The sequence below is a fragment of the Uloborus diversus genome, chromosome 5, assembly GCF_026930045.1.
Source record: "Uloborus diversus isolate 005 chromosome 5, Udiv.v.3.1, whole genome shotgun sequence".
Taxonomy (NCBI): Eukaryota; Metazoa; Arthropoda; class Arachnida; order Araneae; family Uloboridae; genus Uloborus; species Uloborus diversus.
The window spans coordinates 59,882,936-59,909,786 of record NC_072735.1 but is presented as its reverse complement, the minus strand read 5'-3'; the positions used below and the strand labels follow the sequence as shown (position 1 = coordinate 59,909,786).

Sequence of the window (26,851 nt, the reverse complement as noted above, 5' to 3'; positions counted from 1 at the left end):
TTTATTTGGAAAAGTGTTCAATGGAGATTAGTTTACCCAGCCCTTATCCAAAAACCTGCCTGAAAGCAACGTAAATGACCTTTTTTTTGGGGCTTCAATTACAAATGATTTTCAATAGGACCCCCCTTTCCCCCCACGACTAATATCGTAATGTGTTTCTAGGACCCTAATTTTCAAAAATTACTTGGAAATTTCAATTTCGAAACACTCTTCAGGGAGATTCCTAAACCCATCCCCATCACACCTAACGTCTCTAAAAATAGTCTAAAATTCAGTATTTAAAACTTCATTTTAATAAAATTTCTTGGACGTTTGTTCAAAAATTTTAGATGGCCCCTCCCAAAATGATCGGCTAGATCCGCCACTGGCTGTTGATGTTGTAGTATATTATATGCTGGACTGCAAGTTCAGTGTCATAAATTTAGTTTTTAAGACCAAATAAAAGTCTCTAATCCTAATGACGTGCGCCTGCAGCGGGCGCACATCTGAATGAATGACAAATAGCTTCACTTAGGACAATTTAAAAGGTTCAGTCTAACTGTGGAATTGTCATATCCTGGGTCCACTATAGCAACTGTATATCAAGAAAGAAAAATATATTTTACATTGAAGCAAGCTCCTTCCAATCACATTTTTTAGGAATTCTCAACTGGGCCCATTTTGCAACTGATCATCATTGGTGTCTTTATGATGTAATGTTTTCTTCTTGGTAGAGGTAAAAAATATAGAGAGAAAGGACACTTGTGAGATAAAATCATGAAGTTTGGCAAATATGTAGGCAATATATTAATGAGCATTTTATAGGAAGACATTCTAGAACTCCCTTAAGAATCCAAGACATTTTTGGTGTAAAAATAGAAAAAATGGCCATTCTTTTTCCTTTTTAAAAAAAATGACGTCTGGCATTATGCTTTCTAAAGTTAACAAGTCTGTAAAAATTAATTAAAAATTGAAATTAAAAAACTACATTTTTAACCAGTTTCAAACTAAGCAATAAATAAAAGCAAAACAATGAATTAATATCTTACTATGAAATAATGATTGTATGATGAAAAATAACAATACTGTGGTGCTAAGCACAAAAGTGGTTATCTGCGCTTTTTTTATCAAAATTGACTTACAGTCACCAGGCGGTTCTTTGCCATATATTTCCCCTAAATACAAAGTTTTAGTATCATTTGTCAATGGGAAATATTTTTTAAAAAAATCTGAAAACATTTCATCTGAATCAAATACATGGAGGCACTCAACTTTAAACAACAATTATTCATTTTTAGCTCAGCTGCAGATACGACTTCTGCGCTTAGCACGGCAGAATAGCTCTAATGAGTTTCAATTCATATCTTTATTGAAGCTTAGCTCTAATATTTTATTAAGCTAAAATGCATTATTATGTACACTTGTAATTTTTAAATAGAAATATTTAAAATATTTATTCAAACAAACAAAAATATATTTAAATTTGTGGAGTAAAAATATATTTCATTAGCATTTTAAATGTACTGTAGTAGAATGTAAATGTTTGCTGCCTATTTAAAAGTTGAGTGCTATTTCCATAATTGAAGTTCTAAATATCATCTTTAAATCAATTTGCATTTTAAAAATGTTTGTGGTTTTAGCTATCTTTAATATGTATTACTTGGTTGATTAATACTGAAAATTCATTAAAATTCATACTTTCGTAAAATTATATTCTACATGTTTCTTTTCGGATTTTGAATATATTTGAAAATAATCTCTTTCTATTTTTAGATTGGAAATCATGCAACCTTATTCAATAAAAAAGGATTATATTGGAATCTTATAAAAAAACAACAAGTAGAAAATGAAGACAATTCCAGCATTGAAAATTAATGATGAAATAATATCTGTGAAATGATTTTATATTTAGTAATTGGGTTGTTATTATTTATTAAATATATTTATTTTTTTAAATTGCAAATTATTTCACATATGTATGACATTTGCTTGCAAGACAAACATTGTTCTATATTGTGAAAACCACGCAATGTTACGTTATTCTTTTGCTGAAAATGAGTCATCGAAGTTGCTTATTGTATGATTGTTTTTCTATATATTAAAAAAAAGTGTGGTCAAAGAAATTATGAAAGGATATTTGTGGCGGGCCTGCGTCCAGGAGATACCTACATACTTGAAATTCTGTACAAAATTACTTCAAGCTTCTGTGATTTGCACATGGGATTTTGTTTTTATGAAATTTGAAATTAGTTTTTTGTAATTAATTTTTTTATGCTCAAGTTTCACGTAAATTGTTTATTACAGGGATGAAAGATTCTAAACCCCTTAATATTCTATGTCGTTCAAAAGAGATTTTGTTTCTGCATCAAATAAAGCTTGTTCCAATTCTCTCAATTAATTAGAACAGCAGATATAAGGGTTTCTATTTTAGCAAAAAGTCCTAGACTGAACTCAATTTAAGCCCGAAGATATATTACTAGAGACCACGAATTTGAAAGTGACTTTTCAAACATACAAAACAACCGTTCTGCTATGTTCAGGAGGCCCTTAAACTGTGAAATTTGATACAAGTTAGTTTTCACCCTGGGGAAAGGGTGTTCTTTGAAGCTTTTTCTTGTGAAAATTTTGTTGTACATATTTCTTATGCATATACTTTTTGTCTCCGGATTGGAGTGGGATTTTAGTATTTTTATATGTTTTATGAGTGTTTACTAAAACTCTATTTTCTATAGAAAGGGGAGCGTGATTTTTATTTTGTTCTAATGGTACTGCATATTGTAACTGATTCTTCTTAACAGGCACTTTAAATCTTTGTGAACAAAATAAGATTGAGAAGCAATCTTGGGGGGTTGGTGAGCGACAGCTAGCAGGGAGCGGAGTCCCCTAAGTAAGAAAAGAAAGTAAAGTAAAGAAAAAAATTCATCTTGGATCAAATTAACGTTTTACAATCTACTGCTTTGAAGATTTTAAAAGAATATACAGTCAACTCTTCATAACTCGGAAGTCCTAAGGCACCAGCTAAAACCTTCGAGTAATTGGAAGTTCCTTTCCCAGCCGTCTCAAGAATGGTGCATAGTAGTTAGATTGTAACATTTATATCTTGGATAAAATTAAGTATTATTACGTACTATATGAGATGATGCTTAACGACATTAGGCGGACTAGGTGACCATGAATCCACAAAGAGTTACTGTTTGGTTTTGTGCGGTTTTTGGGCTACAGTGTTATCATTGGTCCGTGCTTTTTTTGAAAATAAAGTTGCTGAGGCTGTCAACGTTAAGCGCTGAAGAACAATGACAACCGATTTTTTTGGCCAGACAGTGGACACCATGATGATGATTGATTTGAGATAATGATTCTCTCTCATAGAGATGTTGTGAATTGGCCACAAAGGTTGTACAATTTGACCTAACTATACTTTTTCTTGTATAGTTTCCTGTAGTCATATGTCTATGCAAATAAGCAGCAATCTATTGATGCCCTTAAAGCCAGCACAACCAAGGTCATCGCTCAAATTCTGCCGGTTACATGCAGTAGAGTCATTGAAAGGTGGACCATTTAGATCCCTGTCACCATGAGATGCTGCGCTAGATAATTACTCAATGTTATATGCTATACAAAATGGCCTGTATGGACCTTTTAAACAAAGAAAGAACCTTGTTAATACCTCACACACAGCTTGTTTTATTCCACTTCAACATCTACCTGCCCTCATTGAAATACCCTATACAGAAAAATACCTTTACAGGGAAGATACTACAAAAAAGGAAGTTATTTTTTACTGCTTACTCTTTTTAAAAATCACATTAGCTTGTAAACACAATCTGACCTGTCACGTTTTCGGGATTTTTCATGTACTGCAGTAAGATCTTTGCAAAATCTACCTCCCAGAAAAAGTGTTTAAAAATGATCCCATTCGTCAGTCCTTCAATCTTCGTTATCATTGCTGTTTATGAAACCACAGCTCTTAAATAAGTTTTATCTATTGTTTCTGTCGTCAAAACATGATTGTTTGAGTAATCCAGAAAATAAAAGACTTCTTTTTTAATTTTTGACAAAACTTTTAGTCTCTCAATGGTTAGTCAGCAATGAAGTTATAGGTCTTCAGTCAAGGCAAAAATTGGCTCATCTGCGACTTTTCCCTCAAATTTGCAACACTATGCACATTTAGGAGCACTATTGCAAATCAATTATTCCATCACACAAGCTGATAGACAAAGCAATGGGTTAAAGGTGGAAAAAACTTTTTTTCTTGTTATGGCTGAATTTTTATGCCCAAAATGAAACTTTCATTAATACTTCGACTTAAAAGGAGTACATTTGAGATATAAAGAACTTTGTACTGAAAACACTAAATTACTTTGGGACTGAATAAAAACTTTGATCTAACGGAATATTTGAGCTATGAGTTATCGAGAGTCGACTTTAGATGGATCGCCCAATCAAAAAGTAATCAATGTAAATAAGATGTAAAGCTAGTTAATAGTCTTTGAGATGAAAGAAAATTAAAGTAAATTGTCCGAAGAAAAGTCCAAAGTTTTAAAAAATGCCTCTTACATAAGTGTTGGAAAGAATTAGTAGTTATTGTGTTCCAGCAAGCTAAGTACTGTACAAGGCTTGTACAGTGGCAAAGCTACGCTCGCCACTGTACAAGCCCAAACAGTCACACAAAAACACCACCCATGAAATGAGTCTTTACCACACAAATTCAAAAGGCAGAATAACCAAGGCGGAAAACGATTCAGGCAATCAGAGTGGAGGGGGCAAAGGCATGTCATACGAAACAGAGAACTTGGTTCAGCTTTGTGGCAGTGATAAAGCCTGAGGGCTGCTTGTGCCCTCCCTAAAACTGCTAAGTTGAATGTTTTTCAAAAATATTCCTCATCCCTGAAAACCAAGTTTTTTAAATAACTAAAAAAAAAACTGACAAGGTTGGGAGAAAATTTCTTTCAAAAAAAAAATTTTTTTTTAATAGTTTCCAACCATTGGTCTGCTAAATACGTCCCATCTCTTTTATTTATTTCATTTTTTCCTCTGTTCTTTTTTCCTACTTTGTTTCAAAATAAGTCTTAAGAAGGCTATGCCTCTAATGCCCCCTCCCACAGCCAAAACCATAACAGAACATAACAAATCTCGTTTCTAAGGTTTCAATTTCAAAAATTTCCTAGTTGAGAGCTCCTAAACACATTGCCCTTTTACAAAGTCAAAAGTCAATTAAGATTGCAATTTGGGAACTTCAGTTTTAAAAAATTTCAAAGTCCATAATGTTATCAAATATGATCTAGAATCGCATTTTTAGTTTTTCAATTTTAGAAAAAATTTGGGGCATGGACGCTCGAACCGCCTCTTTGTAATATTATCCAAGATCTTAAAAAATTGGGTTTTTAAAACAAAAATTTAGAAAAATTAAAGTTGGGGGCAGGGCTGTAGCCTGGGGCGACATTAGAGGGGCAATGCCCCCTTTTATTGAGGCTCTACTTTTAAAATTGGAAACAAAACAAGGAAAATTTCTGAGGAAAAAAAAGGGAAAATATCAACAAAGATTTACTAAAATTGTGTTTTATGAACTTCAGTGTCTAAACATCTCTGGAGGCCAGTACTGAACTCCATTCCTCCCCATGGTCAAAATGAACAGGAATTTCAACTTTCTTTTTCCATCTCTAAACTTAAAAAGTCTAGTTTTATCGTTTCACACGTTTTAGCTTGAAAACCAACCGTCTGTCCTTAAAGTGGGCAATATGCTCTGAAAAAATGTAAAGAATCTAAACTCTGGGGTAAGCACTGAGATAAAAAAAAAGCCTACAGTACCTTACCGAATCTGCTATCCTTCAAATTTCCGAGAAAAAATCCAGCAAAAGTATCCGGAAGTGATTCTACCAACAAAAATCGGCAAGGAATAATAGCAATTGAAACTTGTTTCTGTGCAAAAATTTTGACATATTAAGGATTTCAAAAAACAAATGGAACATGGAGGGGTTTTTTTTTTTTGGCATCAAAGGTTTTGAGATAAGGGGGTTTGAGATATCAAGGTTTGACTGTAGTCATGATAACAACAAATCTTGACTTGTAATTTTCTCTCCCATGTTATAAAATTTTCTCGACACATTGTATGGCCTGTGAGATTTGTCTTAATATGATGTGCTGAACTGTGTTAAAAAAGGTTGGGTGTTAGTTATATTTCATTTGAGGACAGCTTAAAAAAAACAAAAACATACTATACTATTAAAATCTATGCACATCTCTGTGTGTGTGTATGTGTCTAACTTTATTTCTTTCGCACTGTCAAGGTCTACCTGGTCAACACTGGTATCATTGGATACAGGTCATCCAGAGAAAGTCGTTCCGCCCTGTTTGACCACTTTAAATCTTACAGGACCAGAGATGTTAAGGGTCATTCCATAGTGACTAACGTAACATTCGCAGCTGTTTTTCAAACTCCTTTTACGTACAACGGGAGTAAAAATAAATGTGTTTTGGTTTAATATGCAGATTTAAAATGTACAAGATGAATATTTTTCATTTCTACTAAGAATTTGAAGCAAAATGAGTGCTGGCAGGTATTTTTTCACCAAAAAAGGCATCGTGACTAACGTAACATTTTTGCAACCCTGAGAAACAATGCTTATGTTACGAGACAAATTTTTCTGAAACTTACGCAGGCATTTAAAATTGGCCGATATATTTGTAAGAGGTAAACAATCTATTTTAAAAATGTACTACAGATTTGTTACAGATGAATCTTTTTTGTCCCTAAATGGTACTTCTCCGAAAAACTGTGTGTGACTAACATAACTTGACTAACGTAACCATCGAATAACAAGCAACGAATACATATAAAAAACTTTTTATAATTAATTTTCTTGCTCTTATATTACTTTTGCACTTCTTAGAAACCTTCTTTGTGTTGTATTATGGTTCTTTCTTTACTTTTTTTCTATATTAGTGTAAGAAATTGAATGGAAAGATTCAGTTCAATTAACTAGATTTGAATGTGTGAAAAAAAATTAACAAATAAAAAAAACTGCTTTTACAAACTGAATAACATCATTCTTCTAATTAACTAATTAAATCCTAAATATCTCTCTTGTAAAAATTAACTTTATGCAAGGTGATAGTTTCATCGAAATCTAGTATTCTGCCGATATACTAGTTATCGTTATGAGAAACTCCGTAGTACTTTTCAATGGCATACTATTTTTTAAGGTTTACTGATTCATCGAACGAATAGTGTTGTGCATCCTTTTGAATTTAAATGTAATATCGAAAAAAAAATATTCGAACGTTTTTGCAGAATGCATTTTAATTCCAGATATCACCGCAAATGTTTGAATTTCTAAATGATCATTCGTGCATTTTCTGAAATATATGGCAGCAGCGCTTATTGTCACTGTATCATGTAACATCTTCAAATGTTTTCCAACGAGCAGCCATTACTTCATTTTAATAATAGGTCAAGATGTATTTTCTAAAAATTAGAGACGTTCTCCTTTGTTGAGACTGTATTTCTATTATCTTAATTCTTAAGCTTCGATTCTTGTGTTGAATGCACATTCAGCAGAGTACTCATTTTGCTTTACTCACCTTTTTTCCTTTTTAAATAATTCTTTAAATTGGAAGTATCTTTATAAAGACCTTTAAAAAAGTATTTTTCTAAGTAAACAGAAGGTCTACAATGTAATATTACTGGTATTTTTCACCCTTTATATTTTCAATCAATATAGAATGCCTACATATTTAAAATTGTTCATGAAAATGTACATTAAACTAAATAAGTTTTAAATATTAGCAGTCATTTTTAAAATGTTACATTAGTCACATGCTAACTGTTACGTTAGTCACAGCTGAAATGTTACGTTAGTCACACTAATTATTTTATATCTACTGATACTAAAATAAATATTTTGCACTTTTAAAGTAGATATGACACAGATGTAAGAAAATAAAAAGTGCTGTTTGGTTCAATCATCTGGTTTAGTAAAAGCAGAAAATAGTTCATTTTCGTGACTAACGTAAATATTTTCAGTGAAATAACCAAACTAATTAAAATACTTATCTTATAATGTGTGCAAAAAGAACCATCAATTTTATTAGGCCAGCATCCAATCATTTAAAATAAACATAGTTCTTTTAAAAAATTGCAAAATTTTTTACATTACACAAGAAAACGTAGACGCATGTTTTTTGCACATGCTAAGCCTTTTCTACAACCTCGCACGTTTAGAGCCAGAAGAAAAACACCGAATGAAATTTTTGCATACTGTTACTGGATTTATGTACTAGAAAATATGCTGAATGAAATGATAGGTCACAATCAAGGCTTTGTGGTAAAAAAAAACTTCTGAGGTTGAGGTTGACATTTCTATGGAATGACCCTTAATTGATAAAAGTATCATTAAAGTCATATACTGTCCCTTGCCGCTGATGGCAAAAGTTGGTTAGTGAGTGAAACAAGCATGGACCAGAGCCCCCTAGTTATCATAAACCCTTGGTTGACATTTTAAATTTTGTATAAACAATAAATGATATAATTTATACCTTAAATACAAACTAGTTCTCTATTAAGCTTAGAATGCAAAAACGCCACATTCAGAACTGAAAGGCTTTTAACTATTTTCAGTAAGTTACCGCCCTATAGCTAGCGCTAAGGCAGAAATACATAAAATACACCGCCAGCTCAGTCATTCCATCCAGGATGGAATGACTGAACTGGCAGTGTATTTTATGCTTTTAACTAACTCGTAGAAAATTGATGTGTGTATGAATGAAACAATATCCAGCAAAGAAAATTTATTCGTTGCAAACTTTCTTAATTTTTAATTATTGAAGTAGCATATACAAACATGAATGTTAAACATAAATAAGACAATGACATAAAGAGGTATCAGTCACATAAACATAAATAAGGCACAACAACCCAGTACCTTGCAGTCTGCTTCATAACCGTGACTTACGAGAGGGGAAAAAACTCGGATCTTGTGACAAGTTAACAGTTCACTCAACACAACTCTCAATTTTGATGACGAAAGGAATAGATCCACTTGGCACTTCAGCAGTACAGAACAATCCAATCCTTTTTTTTTCAACGTCGAAGTGTTTTATTTTTAGGAATGTCTAGACATTCAGATTTGATCGGTTATTGTGATCTACTATTAAATTTATAACTCTAAGTTAGAAAGGAGGTAAAGCAAACAGATTTACAGAGAGTCGGTAGAAAATTATGGTCAAGGAAAATGTGTTATTAGCATTTATGTTTGCTACAGTGCATAGATTTCTAGTTTAGAAAATATGAATAACAGAATTTTTAACTTTTACTGTAGTACAATATTTATAGTTGGAAGGGAACAGTACACATACGCGCACACACACATTTTTAGTAAGATATATTCAGCTTTTCACTCCTTTATTATGTACAGAGAGAGAAAAAAATCTCTCAATACATGGACAGACACCTAAGTAGGTGACAAATTAAAAACTGCCCATGCACACACGCTAGATGCACAAGTATTGTAGAAACGTACTTTCACTCTTTGAAGATAAGGAGGGGGAAATGTTATTTGCAAGCTTTTAAAAGTTCTCACTTTGAACGGGATGGACTTGCATAGAAAATATATAAACTTCAAGATTAGAAAAGGACTATGCTACGAATTCAATGAGTAGAATGTCGAATTTTCCCTTGATCCAGCATGACCAGATGCAAGATTTCTACCAAAAAAACGTGCATATTTCTTTTTGGCGGTAAAAGCTAATAAATTATCTCAAAACACTTCATCTTCTGTAAAACCTTTTTACATGCATTGTTCTATGATATAATAACAATGCGTTATGTTTGGATGTTTGCATCAGTTCCTTTGCTAAACCTTCACCCCACGTATTACAAAAATTATGTGTTAGAAACTGATACTATGTACATTGTTACTTTCGCTTGCATATTCTTCCCAAAATATGAACCATTTTTCAGAAAAATGACCTAGTTTCAAATCCCACATTGGCAAATTGTAAGTTCTTTAAGTCAAGTGAACCTTGAAAAAAAAATATGATAAAATCAAAAGCTTTCGTTTCCAATAGATAGTTGATTATTGTCTCTCTTGTAAAAAATGCAGTTTTCTTTCCCTATATTTTTTTATATTGTTGCATAGCATTTATGTGTACAACTAAATAAAGTGATTACGGTGTTTATGGTATGAATTTACAGAAATCCTTTGAAAAACAATTTTTGTCTCCTGAAAAGTCCTTGATTTTTTTTCTCGCCAAAAAGTAAGAACCCTGCTTCAATGTATTCAACATAACTGACTGCAAAATTATATTAAATGTTTGGAAACAATTTGATTTTGCTAAATTTAAAGCATCAATAGTTGTATTTTCTCAAATCTTAACATTGATATTTTTACTGGCTTCTTCTTCATCAAAAAAAAAAATCTACTTTTGAATTAATTCATTATTTTTGTGCTTTAAAAAATGTTCCCAGTTTTCTAAAAATAGTATAAAAAATTTTGAAACAAAATGAATAAATTAGTTATTTGCTTTTCTTATTCTTTTATTTCTTCTTCTCAGTGCTTTGCGCAATTAGATAGGTGATATGGAATGAATATTCCTTCCACCCTGTTACATATAACATATCAACACAAACAAGAAGAGCACACTGAGCGAAGGACCCAACAGCCCTCTAGACACAACCACAGAAAATCCCCAACACAGCTTTTCTGTTTTACTTTTATTTTCCAGAACATTTGCATTTGTACTGTTGAACTTACTCATGGAATTACAGATACAACTGGAAACATTGTCGAAATGTTATATTATTATAAAACTGGTAGAAAAAGCATTCAATACTTCAAAAATATTTTACGTACATTTTTAGACCTCTTAAAAACGCAATGATTTATGAAAGTATTTATTATTTATTTTATTATATGTATAAATATGTAATAAGAGGGAGGGGAAAAAAAGAAAAAAAAATAATGGCCATGGACGGTGGCCATTTCAAAACCAGGACAATGAATATCAGCCGCTTCCTCAATTTTGAGCTGATTAAGAACCAATAATTTTCCAAAACCATACCTATCCTTCACAATTTAATTTACAAGGGCTATTTGTAAAAAAAATCGTCATAAATACGTAATGTAAATTAAAAGCTTGTTCTAAACAAAGGACTTTTCTTTTACTACAAACATTTTAAGAAGAATATACCACAACATTATTTTTTAATTTCTGATTAACATGCAGTCATCCAAACAAAATATTTATAATGCATTGCATATTGATGTAGAAATGATTTTTGGGAGTTAGCATCTGGTCATCCAAAGAACAATAGCATTTTTTCTAACACTCAACAGATGGTCAACTTAGTTTAATGAAAAATATCTCAGGAAGATATATTAATCTCATTTACAGGAATACTTAGAATTGTGATTTATATACACACAGATGTACACACAAAAGAGGTTTACACTTTCACCTAATACCTGAGGTGGTTAAGAGTGAAGACATCACTCAAAGAGTGCATGTTGGCAATTTATTGCAAAAACGATTTACCAATGTTGTGAATACACAGTTAAGGTATAAAAAGGACTTTATTAACCTGGACTTGCAACCTTTGGGTGAGAAACGTCGGCATTCAAGGGAGGCTATGAACTTTTCATTTAGATTTATCTGCATTATTCTTTCCAAACATAATTCGTAATAAGAATAAAATAAATATCTTAGTGCAGAAAAGTAAAAGATAACAATGCAGCATTGATGTGCTCAAAATTTGCAGGAAATTGTAGACACGTTTTTGGGGCTACAAGTTACAAAGAATTTTTTTTTAAATACAGTGGAAGTGAGCTTATGGTTCAAAAGGCTTTTGATGGAGGTCTTTTCATCCATAAGCTCATTTCTGTTGCATTAAAAAAAGGGGTTCTTGTAACCTCGAAACATGTGTCTGCAGTTTCCTGCAAATTTTATGAATAATAACATTGTATTACTATCTTTTATAAATCTTAATATTCATAGCCATCATTTATATTTATCAACCTACTAAATATACATCTCTAATTTAAATTTTGAATGTGACTGTTTCAATTGAAAAGGCCAAGAGCTAAATAAGAAATCAGGGGTCTAATTCCAAGTTTTCTTTAGGTCCCTTTTTTTTTACAAAAAACTATATCTGAATTTTGTGAAGGGTTCGTTTTTAAAGGAAGAATTTTTAAGAAGGTTTCTTTTAAAGAATTCAGAATTTTGCCGATGGTCTACAAAAAGGCACAATTTCCTTTTAAATGAACACCTGTAAATAATTTAGTGCTAGTAAATTCATATTTAATAATGAGTATATATATATATGTGTGTATGTACAGTAAAACCTGTCTACAACAATACTGTTGGGACCTAAAAAAATATTGTTTTCGACAGGTTATCGTTATAGATAGTTTGATTATTTATGCTGACATTTTGCTGGGACCAGGGAAAATATCACTTATAGACAGGTTTATTGTTATAAACAGTATTGTTATATACAGGTTTCTCTGTATTGGGTGAACATACGTCCTCATTTTTGAGGACACATCTGCATTTCCATATAGATTTTTTTTTAATTTTGGTTTTAGCCTGATTTTTGAAGGAAGCACATGTTTCAATTTTTCCACTGTGCTTTTTTAATAATTAGTTGTATGTAGCCACGTAATCACAAGAACTTAGTTAAAAATGAAAAGGTGTGAAGCAGAATCAACCTCCGTTAAAATATGTCAGGCAAATCTCAGTTATATTTGGGTGATACACAGTATGCATTTTCAGAGCAGTCAAGTAAGACAAAAACAAAGAATTAAAAATATTGTGTTATTATAACTATTAAAATTAACTTCGCTAGTTTTAATTATGTTAAATAATAAAGAACAAATCTCTTGTTTTCAACATTATGCTCATCATATTCCTGTTAAGAAAAAATATTCTTTTTCACTTTTTTTTAAATGGAAAACTTCTTGTCACTATCATGATTTTAGAATGTCTAAAAGCAGGGCTTTAAAAAAAAACCAGAATTTTTGAGTTAATTCTATATTTTTACTCTTTAGTCTTGTTATTCGCAACTACTCTGAAATTATCATGTATAACTCTATAGACATTAAATTCAGAATATATATTTACATTATTTTTAAATTTTTTTTTATGGATTAAAGAGTGTAACACATCATATATATCTACGATATAGTAACTCTGTCTTTATATATATATATACCTATACATAAACTTTAAGATATTTTTAAAATGTAAGCAACCTACAATAAAATATAGAAAAATGTTCCTATTCAACTTGCATCATGATGAAAAATTTATTATTTTCAGAATATTTATAATAATTAATTACAATGTTTAATTTTTTTTTTAAATTTTTTCCCTTCAAAATGATTTTTTGTCACCTCAGTAGGATAACAATAGGATATCTTACTATTTCTCTGATGCTGCAGTATTCCAGAGATTGGAAAAATGTTCTATTGTATAAGTACAAAGTATTGTATACTTCCTACAAAGAATTTGATTTACTTTTACTAATTTAAAATTAGATTCCTATGCGACAGATTAACCTATGACAAGTCCAGATTTATAGGGTCCTTTTTTACATGAGTTCAATAACAAATATATACCAATTATATTCTTGTTACATGGCCCATAAACAAGCCTGATTATTCTGAGTACTTGGAGCAATTTTATAGTTGGAATTAACACTAAAAACAATTAAATTTGCAACAATTAACTTCATTAGAGATCTGTAAACTTCATATTAAATTTTGCATTTCAAGTAACGATTTACTAAATTCTTAGCTGAAGTATATTGAATAATGTTGAAAGCAACATATATAATATATAGTAGGCAAGCTCATGAAAAAATAATTATTAGATTTTAAAAGGATTTCTCTCGAATAGTACTATTTGTATATAATTATTGGCATCAACACTTTCAAATATAACATATATTCAATGCATCTTTTTTTTCTTCTGCTCAATAGGTGAATGAATTTTTACAACTAAGCTATTTTACAAAACACTATCGTGATTTTTACTAATATATAGTAAGAATTAGATTCACAGGAAATAATTCTGTCTGATGGGAAATGTGATTAAAGTTTTCCTATATTCAATTCATTAAATTTTCTCAAGGAAAATGCATTTTAGAGGTAATATACAGATATATAGAAATCTCTCAATTGTTTGAAATCTCTCTTTAGTTTTTGCTAAACGTACACCTCGCAACTTTCCAGTCTGGCATTTTGTATCTATTCTTAAAAGCTACATCAAACTATTGTTAGAGAATAACATCAGGTAAACTAGATCGAGTGCTTTTCTCTAACTTATAAAGTGCAAAAAATATCTTGCAGCTTGTGCAAGGAGTGTTTGAGTGGCAAATTTCTTGCATCACAGCATTAGACTGCAAAAATGGCAAGATCATTATTTAACATTTTTATAAGTATAAAAAATACAACACTGCTCACCCCATGTGAAGCTATGGGAACATGGTAGGAAATATCAAGTTTTTTGCTAAAGCAAATTCTCATATGTTTATTATATATATGTGTGTATAATATACAGGATGGTTAAAACAAGACTTGATAGCCTAGTGTGCAGGCTTGCAAAATGGATTATAGCCATCATTGGCCACCGCTAATTGTTCCTTCGCTTGACAGTCGAGTCTTGTTTGAATCTTCCCGTGTCTCTGTATGATATACATACATATATATATATGTATGCATACGTACAATAACCAAATAATATTTGTGATAAAAACACATTCTGTTACACAGTTGAATCTCTTTTTTCATTTTCAACTTTTTTCTTTAAAAAATGACAATTTTCAAAGCTTTTTAGCACATTGCAAACCAATTTCTATGAAGCCTAAACTTGGCCATTTGTTACAGATTAAGTTGAGTATAGCAGATTTTAAGTAAAGACTTGGACCGTAATTTTTATTTGCAAGTATTAAACTATCCAGAAACTAAATTTGTGTGTAAAAACTTGTGAGATACTAATTACAATTACACTGTATTCTCATGTTTTTGAGTTATGAGGAACAACCCCTTTTCCAATTCAAAAAAGTTTTTGATGGTACACAATGATAGAAATTACAGTATAGGCCATTGTGACCACTACTTAGAGAGTAAAAATAGTGTGAAAAAACATGTTCTGAACTTAACGAAAAATTTCCTTAAAGAGCATGCATGATCTATTTAAAAAAAAGAGTATTAAATACAGAATATATATATGCAGTTGAACCTTGTTAACATGAACTCGCTTAGCACGAAATGAATGCAATTCCCCATCAAATAAAGCTACAAATTAGTGTTAAATCAATCGCTTAACACGAAGGAGATTTAGATGAAATCCCACATAAGACAAAGACAGTTTTAAGGTCTTGAAGAAAAGAGAAAATCCCCATACTTTTACATGAAATTACTTTCGAAAGTCGAAAAAAATTCCTCTCCTTGGGTAGGAAAATCGAGAAAACCACGTTGCTTCAAGAAAGTAGGAACTTTAGCTGTAGACTATGCTTACAGTAAAAAAGCTTGGATGAACATGAAATCTTCACTAAGTGGCTGACAAACCTAAACTTAAAATTTCATCATAAAAAAAAAAGTCCAATCCTGGACACCTGCTTTGCCCATGTAGAGGTTTAAAGTCAAGCGATAATGTGCTTTTTTACCCATCAACACTGCAGGGAAAATCCAGTCTTGCAATCAAGGAAAAATCAGATATTTGAAAATGCATTGTCATAGAGAAATGATCTGAAAATAGTCGTTGTCTGTTTCGAATCACTCGTGTTTCTTACTTAAACTATAAATTTTGATGCTTGGGTGTACATTTTTGTACAAATGTACTTTGGTTCCTATATTTTCTGAGACACAAAAAAAAAAAAAAAAGAAGAAGAAAAAAATAACTTGCCTGCTTGCACATAATGCCGTAAACTTCGAAATCGAATAACACAAAATTTGGTTAACACGAAATATTTGCTGCTGGGCCCAGAGCCTGTTGCTGGTCGTCACTTTTGTATTTGTATTTGTATTTTCATGTCCCTGACAAGTTCGCGTTAACGAGGTTTCACTGTATATACATAGAGATTTTGAGAATATTATCTATCATTTTGATATTTTCTTTCATGAATATTGTTTCCAATTTTTAAATTACTATTTGAACAAAATCACAAATCATCTAAATTTTCTGGAATTTTAGAAATGAAAATCACCTCTAAGCTGCTTGTGTAAAAAGCTCAAAATGTTTTTGCATTGAAAAAAGGATTACTTGTAATCCCAAAGCGAGCAAAATGTGTATGAAACATTTGCAATTTATGCATCACAAGAGAATCTGCTCATACTTAGTTTCAAGGTACTGAAGTGAAAAAATAAATAAATAAATAAAATAAAAATAAAGATCTGTATGATGAAAATGGCAATTTTGAGTTTCCATTCAGATTATCTAGACTCCACTTCTTCCCAATTTTCTTCTAATGGAAAGAAGTGGTACATATCTACTTAGCAAATTAGCTGATATAGGAATAGGAGGGAAAATTTTCATTTGAGTAAAATACTGGCTGACCAGAAGGAAACAAAGGGTAGTTGTAAGGGGAAGTTATTCTAAATGGAGTCAGGTTTTAAGCGGGGTTCCTCAGGGGTCAGTGTGTGTGTAGGTCCTGTTTTGTTCATTGTTTTTATGAACGATATTCATAAAAACATTTCTGGGAACATGAATTGTTTTGTTGATGATGGCAGAGTTATGGGGATTGTAGAAAATGAAGAACAAGCAAATCAGCTGCAAGAGAATATAGATCATATTACAAAGTGGCTGATAAATGGGGTATGGCTGTTAATGTTGGGGTATGGAAATAAGTGTACAAGTTATTATTTGCAAGGTTCAGTCCAGTGGCGTAGCTAGACCCGACTTTCGGGGGGGGGGTTACTTCTTATATATATATATATATATATATATATATATATATGTATGTATAATCGCTTGGAATTTTTTCCTTTTCTTCCTTTTTTTTTCTTTCTCTTCTCTTTCGGGGGGGGGGGGGGGGTTTGTCCCCAACCCCCCCCCTAGCTACGCCCCTGGTTCAGTCATTAGTAAGGCAGAAAAAGTTACTGATCTGGGCATCTTAAAAGTCAGGATTTAAAGTTTAGTCAACACAGTGCAGCATAGCTAGTAACAAAGCCAATAAGATGCTTGGGTTTATCAATAGATCTATTTCAAACAAATCTAAAGAAGTTCTTCTGCCCTTATATAGAAGTTTGGTAAGACCTCATTTGGAGTATGCTGTTCAGTTTTGGTCTCCTTATCTTAAGAAAGACATTAATGTATTGGAAAGGGTTCAGAGGCAAGCTACAAGGCTAATAAATGAACTTTCTCAATTAGACTACGATTCCAGGCTTAGAATGCTAAAAATGTGCAGTCTTGAGCAAAGAAAAGGCTAAGGGGACATGATTCAGTTGTTTAAATTTATTAAAATGAAAGATGTTACGGGCTAAAGTTTAGCACTGAAAACAGGACAAGGGGTTATTGTTTTAAGCTATTTAAATCTCAGGCTAACATGGATATTAGGAAAAATTATTATTTTAGCAGGGTAGTGGAACCTTGGAACAGCTTACCGGAAGAGTTGGTAATGAGCAAGGGACTAGATAGTTTTAAGAGGGCCATTGATCTTCACTGGGGATTGTAAATTGATTAGGACCAGCCTAGCTGGGCCCAGAGCCTGTTGCTGGTCATCACTTTTGTATTTGTATATGGCAGTTTACATGTAGGTTACATGTATGGCAGTTTACATGTTACATGCCTGCATGTTAGGTTTGTGTATTGTGAATGTCTCGCATCATGTCCTATTTGCAAATGATACAATATTCTGAGATTAAAAGTAAAACTAATAAAATCTTCCTTCTGATCAACTTATTTTAAAGAATCTAATTTACTAGTAGAAATTGATTTCTACCACAGTTTTTTTTTTTGAAGAAACTTAGCTTAATAAAAATATTTTTTTTTTTATAAATGGCACATATATTTTTTTACTTATGTACTTACAACTACGGTACAAGATTTTTTCTAAATGGCCTCAAAACAAGGGCAAAGCAAGGCAAAGTCAATTTAAATTGGAGACAGACTACCACTCAAGTGAACTCCCCCCCCCCCGGTAAGATTAAGTACAGGATATGATTAAATACAAATTAATTAGAACATAGATTTGCATATGTTATGAGCAAAACAGTAATACAAATTTTTGATTCGTGGAATCAGCCAGCTTCACAGTGAAAAAAAAAATTAGCACTGAAGAGCAACATATTCCCTCTCCTCCCATGTCAAATTGCAGTAAATGCATTAAAATCTCATAGAAATGCAATCTTATTTTTGAATCTGGCATGCTATTACATTCAATGAATAATTTAAAAAAAAAATCTGGTGTGCTTTGCATTTCTAATAAATGCAAGAGTTTTAAGTATTTTCCCTTAATGTAGTACCTATGTGTATATTTATTGTAGTTGAATCTTTTGTACTATTCCGGGTAGCTGAAAATGTGTCACAGATTCTTAAATAAGTCTGCCCGCTATTTCTTAGTTGGAGAAGAAAAACTGAACATTTTTAAATAGAAATACAATAAAATTTCAACAAATGAAAATGTGTACTGTATCTCTATTTCTAGTATATAATCCACAGGTAGCATGTACTTGTGGTTTTTAAATTAGCATCTCATTTTTAAACTGTGTGCTGATTTAAATTTTACAACTAATATAATGTCTGTTTATCTTGTTGGCTATTTTTTACTTTCTACTATATCTAATATATAGAAGAAAGTGTACAAATTTTCAAATTTTAACGGATTTGAACGTTTTGAGGTGTGCTGAGTCCATTTCGACCATTTTTGGAAAATGTGTCTGTCTGTGTTTGTGTCACCGTATGTGTGTGACCAGTTTTTTGTGGTCGCTCTACAGCAAATACTACCGCATGAAATCAAACAAAATTTGGTACACATATGTGCCCCTATGTGAACTTGTGCTCATTGGTTTTTGGCGCGAATTCCTCTGAGGGGGGTAGGGCAATGAGACGTTTCTTGAGTTATGCGTGCCTGCTATTCCCTAAGAACTAACTGGCGGAATCAAACAAAATTTAGTCCATATGTTAACCCTAACAGGTACAGGTGCTGATTTAATTTTGGTGTCCATAGCTCAAACAGGGGTTGAGCTATAGAACCTTTTTTTGTCGTCAATTGTGACTGCTGTATCTCAAGAAATAATGAACGAACCAAACAAAAATTTATCGACAAGTAGACCTTATAGGGTATAAGAGCTGATTCTATTTTGGCGTCAACAGCTGAAAAGGGGGTGGCACAATCGAACTTTCTTTTTTGTCTATTATGAGTGCCATATCTCAAGAAGTAATGCTACGTTCTGGATGAAATTTGGAATAAATGTGAATCCATATGTAAGCAGGCGTTGGTTCAAGTTTGGCCCCAATCGCTCCATTGGAGGCTGATTTTTTTTTTTTTTTTGTGTGAATAAAAATAGCTTTATAATTGCAACATTAAGAAAGATAAATTGTAATAGACTGTTGTCTGCGTATTTCGAGAGATTTTAATTGTTGGAAAAATGACCAGAAAATCACGATGATTTGACTTTTTAACTGTTGCCATCTTGTGTTTGTTAACAAATAAATGTTTGTGATTATTTTAAGCAAGGCTTTAAAAATAATATTCAATTTTCATCCTTTGCTTTGCTTTTGAGATAAATCGGGAATTGGGTTTGCTTCCTCGTCAAGCATGGGGAGGGATCAGAATTATAAGAAAGATATAGAAGAAAGTTTCATGATGGCCACAACATACTAGTTAAATTTGTATCACAGACAGCTGAAAAAAGATAGTATTGAGATGAAATAGAGAATCAGAGAAAAATGAAAATAAAACTGAGCTGGCTCAAAGTGTACTCTTCTAATTTAAACTCTGCTGGTCTGGTTTATGTTTTGCGATCTTAGAGCAATGGAACAGCATTAATTTCAAGCCCTGATAAGTTAAATACTTTGGTAGTATATAAGTTGAGTATTTCAGAAGTCTAATAGTATTTTATCAGTACTAGAATGTTCTTCAATAGTAAATCCGACTATTACCTTGATTTCAAAATCTTTGTTTTTATTTTTAACCCCCGACACACAAAGGAAGGGGGTTATAAGTTTGAAGTGTCTGTGTATCTGTCTGTGGCACTGTAGCGCCTAAATGGATTTTGAAAAGAAAATTGTTCAAAAGGAGAGTTGACTGAGAGTGTTCTTAGCTAAGTTAAGTCTTCGGATGGCATTAATTAACGAAGATATTAATTAAAAACCTCTAAAAGGTTTTTTTGCAAATTTTGCAGTGAAAATATAATTAAAAATTTTACTGCCACAGATTGGTACTAAATATTTCTCAGAAATATCCCAAACTATTGCCAGTTTAGCTTCTTACACCCATCAGTTGGGAAAAGTGAAAGAGTAACAACCATTCTAAAAGAATTAACTAAACTTAACCAGGGGTCAATCCAGGATATTTTTCTCGCTACCTATTTTTGTGAAAGTTTTTTTTTTTTATCAGCATTGTTTTTGTGAACTTTTAGAGGCATCCTAATTTTTGTAAAAGAGAAGTAGAACAAGTGAAATTTTAGTTTGAAAAGTGTTAATGTCATCTAGTATTATTTTTAACAGGTTTTGTTTTTTGGAGGGGGGGGGAGGAGCTAAAAACCTAAGAAGTACCAAAAATACCATTGTAATTTCAGCTTAATGGGCTATGTACTGCGTACAATATTGGAAATTATGAGAAAAACGGTTCCCCAAAACATGTTAAAAGATTGCGATAATATTGCATAAATACACTTTGGCGTGAAACATCTAAAAATTAGTTAAAATACCACAAAAAGGTTGCTATTTAAGCGATTGTTAATATAAACCTGCTTAGAATTTTATGTTATAAGTAAATTTTGTTTTAAGTTTTAGAAAAAAATTTTACATTTTAAAATGCGAATTTTTGTGAAATTTTTGATGTTTTTGTGAAGCTACCTGATTTGTGAAAGTACCTATTTCAAAAAAAAAAGATTTTTGTGAAGGTACCGAAAAACGGTATCAAAATCAGCCTATATTGGGCCCAGTTAACATGTATAATCATTGCCTCTAAAAGTAGCAATAAACATAAAACAAGCACATCTTGATTTTTTAGAACAGTTTTCATCAAGAAAAGTATTGCATGCAATAAAGAAACTGTTTACGTTTCAGTATATCTCCAAAAGTTGGGTACAAAATACATTGGATCCAATGTAATAATGGTTGAGGAATTTGAATGTATCTATTATAAGCAAGGTCCACCAACTCAAAAACATTTTTGCATTAAACTATGAAGTATTGCATCTCTGAGAGAAGTTCATGATCAGAAATTGGTTCTCAGTGGCATAAATAATAAAAAAAAATATATATAAAGAGATTCAACTATATAGATATCATTAAAAACTAAAAATAAATTTAAATTAAAAAAAATTAATCTACAAATTTCATTATTATTATAAATGAGTTTTTGTTTGTCAATACTGAATTAATTATTTGTTTTTATCATGCATTCATTTTAACTTTACATTTTTTTCCTTCATAATTTTGATTATTGTTCTAAAGCATCTGTAATTAAAATTTACAATTGAAAAGACAAGTCTGAACTGGTAATGTAAAATATAATAAAAGTGCTGTGTTCAAAAGAGCATTTATATTTTCATTTTAAAAAGAAAACTCATAAACGTAAACATTTAAACTAACTAATTAAGGGTACATTAAAATTCATTCACTTGAAGTCACAAACATTTGTTTAAAAATAGTTGTATGCATAAATAAATTATTGTAAATTCCAATAAAATATACATGGTAGAAAATTAAAAAAGATTTTAAAAGAAACATTTACAGAAATTTATGAATAATTTATTAAAAGATGATTAAGAAGGCCTAATGTGCTTATTGATATCCAGCATTTTTGTAGCATTTTACATTTTCCAGTCTCAAGAACAAAAATATATAAATATTATAATGCAGTGAATATGATTTCAGTTAAGAATGTACTTTGGCATTAACAGTTTGAAAAAAAAATTAAGAGTTTTCACTTAATGATTTAAAAATAAATAAAATAAATAACTACAAAGTTAGCACATCAAGATGAAGTTTGGCAAATTATTGATAGACGTAAAAAAATATGAACTTGCAAAATTGCCATCACAATGGTTAATAGCATCATTAACACTATAAAGCAACAAAACATTGTCAATAAAAAAAAAAATAAAAAAAAAAACAATCATTAAATTCACAATAATTTGCATCTAACTTTTATTCAGATTATTTTCTTTTATTTTGGTGCTCAAGCCTTTGAATGGTTCATAAGTTTTAAAAGGCACAAGACAATGCATAATTTAAAAACTGCGTTTACCAAACAACATTTATGCATCATTATTTTTCCATTAATACTTTCAGATAAATGTAATAGCATTTTTCAATTCAATTTTATTTTCAGTGATTTTAAGTTCTCAGATTTAAATTCTCTTAAGAAGGACAGAAGTACAAAGATATAAGTTATTTCATAAAGTTACAATACTAGCTAAATCTGAACATACTCAATGTGGCAGTGTATAGGAATGGGATTCGGAGATAAATATTCATTTGCCTGAGAATTGAGCAAAAAAGCTATACTCGGGTAAACTTTAAGCACAGTGGACAATTCATAAAAGTGATACATCCCTTTAGGTTTCGTTGTAGTGTAGTGCAACAATGAATCAACAAAGCTAGCATCTTCTTTCTAAAGAAAAATAGATACATTTGTGTGGCAATATAACATCCTTGATTAAATACTTTTAACTTCAGTTGTAAGCTAGGCATTCCTCTTTTCATAGTAGAAATTTTTTTTGACTTTTTTTTCACGAAATTAATAAAAATATAAGTAAAAAAAAAAGACAAAAAGTTTTTTTTTTTAGCTTTAACAAAAAAAAAAAAAAAAAAGCTAAGTATAATATAAAACTGAAAAATATAGCATAAAATTGGCCAAAACAAAAAATTAATAACTATCATCAACAAAAAACAAAAGTTTCATAACTATCATAAATTTTAAGACTGAAAAAATATTTTACTCTTCTTCAAAGATAAAAAACAAGAGAAGAACTAAAATGTCTCTTATTAGCTTTCCTTAAAAAGGTTTAAAAATTTAGACAAAAATGTTTTAAATTATTAAATATTTTTTAGTAGTCATGTTATTGTATAACCTTGTAATGAGTCTGCTGAGCTGAAAATTAAAAATTATAAAAAACTTCAAGCAGTAAAACTGCTTCCACTTTGAGGGAGAAGAAAATAAAAAGTAAAAATGAATGGAGCTTGAAACGATTCCTTTGTTCGTAGCCTTCAAATGATAAGGTTTTATGGAATTGAGAATTATATTTCAATCTTGTATCAATAGTTTGCCAATTTCAAAATTTGCAAAAGCTTCAGTATATTAACAATAAATTTCAACAACATATATATTATTTCAGATTTAAAAAAAAACAGTGACCCTTCGTTATATCACACATAGATTTACTAGTCATTTGGATACATCATGTTTTTTCCGGGAAGAAAAATTTTAGTTATATTTTTTCATACATAAATACAGTGAAAAATTTGCATACATCAAAATCACATTGCAAGTAGCACATTTTTGTTCATTGATTTCAAATGGATCACAACTTTTGATGAATAAAAGGTAGCAGGTAACTTTTGATAGGATTTTTGAATTCGAAAAAAACAAACTGTTCTTAGATCTTTTAAAATTGATAGGGAAATTAATAACAAGTAAGTCTAAAATTCTTTCTCGTAAGTCTCGACTTTAAAAATGAAGGTACTGTCAGCCCCGTTTAATCGGGTAACGGATAAACGAATACCTCGCTTACACAAATAAAATCGACCAGAACGGAATATTTCCGCCGGATAATCAAATAATATTGATCAGCTTTCGGGACTTTGCTAAGAAAAAGTTTGAATTTATTAGAAATAAATTTAATAAAACAATTATTGACGTAAAAATATAAAATAATAGTTTTTGCCGATAATGGGCGAGAAAAACAACATTCTTATTCCATCAAAACATTTCCACTATGCTATCAAATTTATTTTGTCTTTGCCACAAAAATAAAAACAAAACAATAGATAGTACAGTCGACAATTAATTTAGGTAATTCAAAAAAATATACACGCTTTAGAGGGTAATAAATTAATGAATATTAAAGATAAAATACTATAGATGAGGAGGGAAAAAAGGGAGTCAGAAAATGTGTTCCCAAAAGACTTTGAGCAAGCAATCCCCTATTATGGAATTTTTCAAAAAATAATGTACTGATAAAAAAGGGCTAAAACAAAGGTTTCATTACTCAAGTTGTAAGTTACTTTTTATGATTTTCATACCTTAAACTATTTTAATGTTTATTTAGCTCAATTGAAATTTTTTTTATCAATAACATTAATTATACCCCTTGTAGCTATTGATTTATTATTACTACGTCTTAAGACAAATGTTGTCTACCAGGAAAGGTAAATAAAATTTCCCTGCTTAATTAAATGCTCCCCTAATCGAATAATATTTCTTGAACCCGACAATATTTGATTAAGGGGGCGGACAGTATATTAATAGAATGAATAATTTACTTGTGTGCTATTCTCTTAAATGACCTTGGTGTCATTATGCTTTTTTGTTCTTGTAATGTGTGATACAACAAAGGGCTATGATGTTAATGCAATCAGCTTCCATGCAAGTGAATAGAAAGATACATTGGAAATTTGTTTGAAAATACACATGCATGATTTTTTTCTTAAAGCTTTCTCTAGCAAATTTAACAATTTTAAAATTAGTCTTCATTAACAGGAGAATAATGTAAATTTTTATATCAATTTACTAACAAAGCAAACCTTTATTCATCTATTTATTTTTCCAGAAGAGGAAAATTGTCCAAGAAATATACTTTGCATTTAATTAATTTTTTACAATATAGTTTCATTTACAACACATTTAATTATTTGAGTGATTCAACTGGATATATTTATTTATTCTATCATATAACACATTTCTAAAATTGTGTTCTTAAACTTAGATACCAATCTCGAGTAGGTTTTATAATTAATGTGTTAAGAACACTTCTATTTTTCATACAATAAAAGTAAAAAATAGTTGTTATATTCCAAAACAGGTTCCCATAATTTTGAGTATTTTTGAAGAAGGTGATGAAAAGCAGTTCTTTTAATCTAGCATTTTTTAAACTTCATAATCTTGCTTTTGTCAAATATCTTAACATTATCCAAAGGTTCACATCGTTTTCAATTGAAAAAGGGTTTCTTGTAACCTTGAAACACATGTCTGCAATGTTTGTAAATTTGTGAATTATAAAAGTTGTTGATTATGCATCTAATCATGGGTTTGTTGACAAGAATATAATAAAGCTGGAAAACATAATTGTTTGCGTAAAATAAAAAGTTGTTTGCTTTTTTAAGACCTATCAATGAGATCCATGCAATAAGTTGTAAAATTAAAATCATAACCCATTTCCAAAAAAAAAAAAAAACATTACCTTAGATATTTCAACTGTTAAGTGAAATAGACAAACATTTTGCACTAGATAAATGGCATTTTATGTATTCCATTACCTCAAGAGTAGAAATATATTTCAATAACAAGGAAGAACCACTTATACAATACAACAGGGAAATATCAGAGTACCTGCTAGAAGAAAATGGAGGCAATAAATATATACAACCCTTTTAATCTTTGCCTAATTATATTTAATTATTTTTCTGTCGCATGGAATTTACCTTTGCTCAGAGTTCGTTTACAGGTGAAAAGCTGCCGTTGTGAATTAAAAGTTTATAAACTCATCAACTCCTAATGCAATCAGGAAGTAAAAATTTAATTTTTGTCTTTTTTATTCAATATACTTCTCAGCTTCTTCAGAGTGTTCTTATATGACAACCCCGAATATATATATATTAATAGCATTAATATTAATAAATTTATTTTATCTCGCAATTTTTATCTTTAGATAAATTTTGCATACATTCATTACATTCTTGAGCATTTGCAAAAACTAACATTCTTCAAACATTTACTAGATGCTTGAAAGAAAACAGGAACATTTGAAGAGAAAGCTTAAAGACATATTATTTAGTTGTTTTAACAGCATGGAAGGATTTATTTCTTTAGGTATAGTTATTGTAAGTTTCTTATGCTAATAAAGAAACTTTCAAAAATGGCAAGAAACAAGAATATAGTTAACATTTTAAATCTCATCACATCTGAAATATACCGAGATTCTACAACAGAACGGCAGAATGGTGCTTTAGTATTAGGTATCATGATTGCAAAAAGCATTGAAAGGCTTCGTACGGCATTCTGGCAAACCCCAAAGAGAAACTTTTTGGGCTTGGTGATCTCGTTAATATTTTATTAGCTATTCACATTTACCAGAAATGAATACATCATATGATTGGCATAAAAACAAAATGAGACTAAACTCACTTCTCACTTTATAAACCAATCAAATTAAATATAGAAAAATAAATGCATTTCACAATTAAAAATCAACTGCAATACTATGCCCCTACAGGTATCATCCTCCTTTTTACATTTTGGCAAAAGTTGAACTCTTAAATAAAATATGATTCATCAAACAATAAAATACTACTTACCATGAACTATACTTGGATGGTTTGAATCTTAGTTTTTTTTTTTTTTTTTAGCTAAAAAATAGCAACAATATGTACAAAAGAAATTCATGTTTTGGCATATATGACTTTTTTAAGAGCAAGATGATAGAGTTTGATTAGGTAGCAATGAAGTGCACTACTGGATGGTTTTTCGACATTTGAAATGGAT

General features: G+C 30.6%; 1 protein-coding gene across 1 annotated transcript in view; it reads left to right on the top strand.

Moving 5' to 3' along the window:
* The window catches only part of LOC129223386 (mitochondrial potassium channel ATP-binding subunit-like), a 66,296-nt gene extending 64,400 nt beyond the window's left edge, over window positions 1-1,896 (top strand). The window contains exon 19 of the mRNA XM_054857973.1: window positions 1,753-1,896. Coding sequence (XP_054713948.1) covers window positions 1,753-1,854 — 102 coding nt within the window. The 3' untranslated portion in view covers window positions 1,855-1,896. The remainder of the gene's footprint in view (window positions 1-1,752) is intronic.
* Window positions 1,897-26,851: the final 24,955 nt, after the last annotated feature.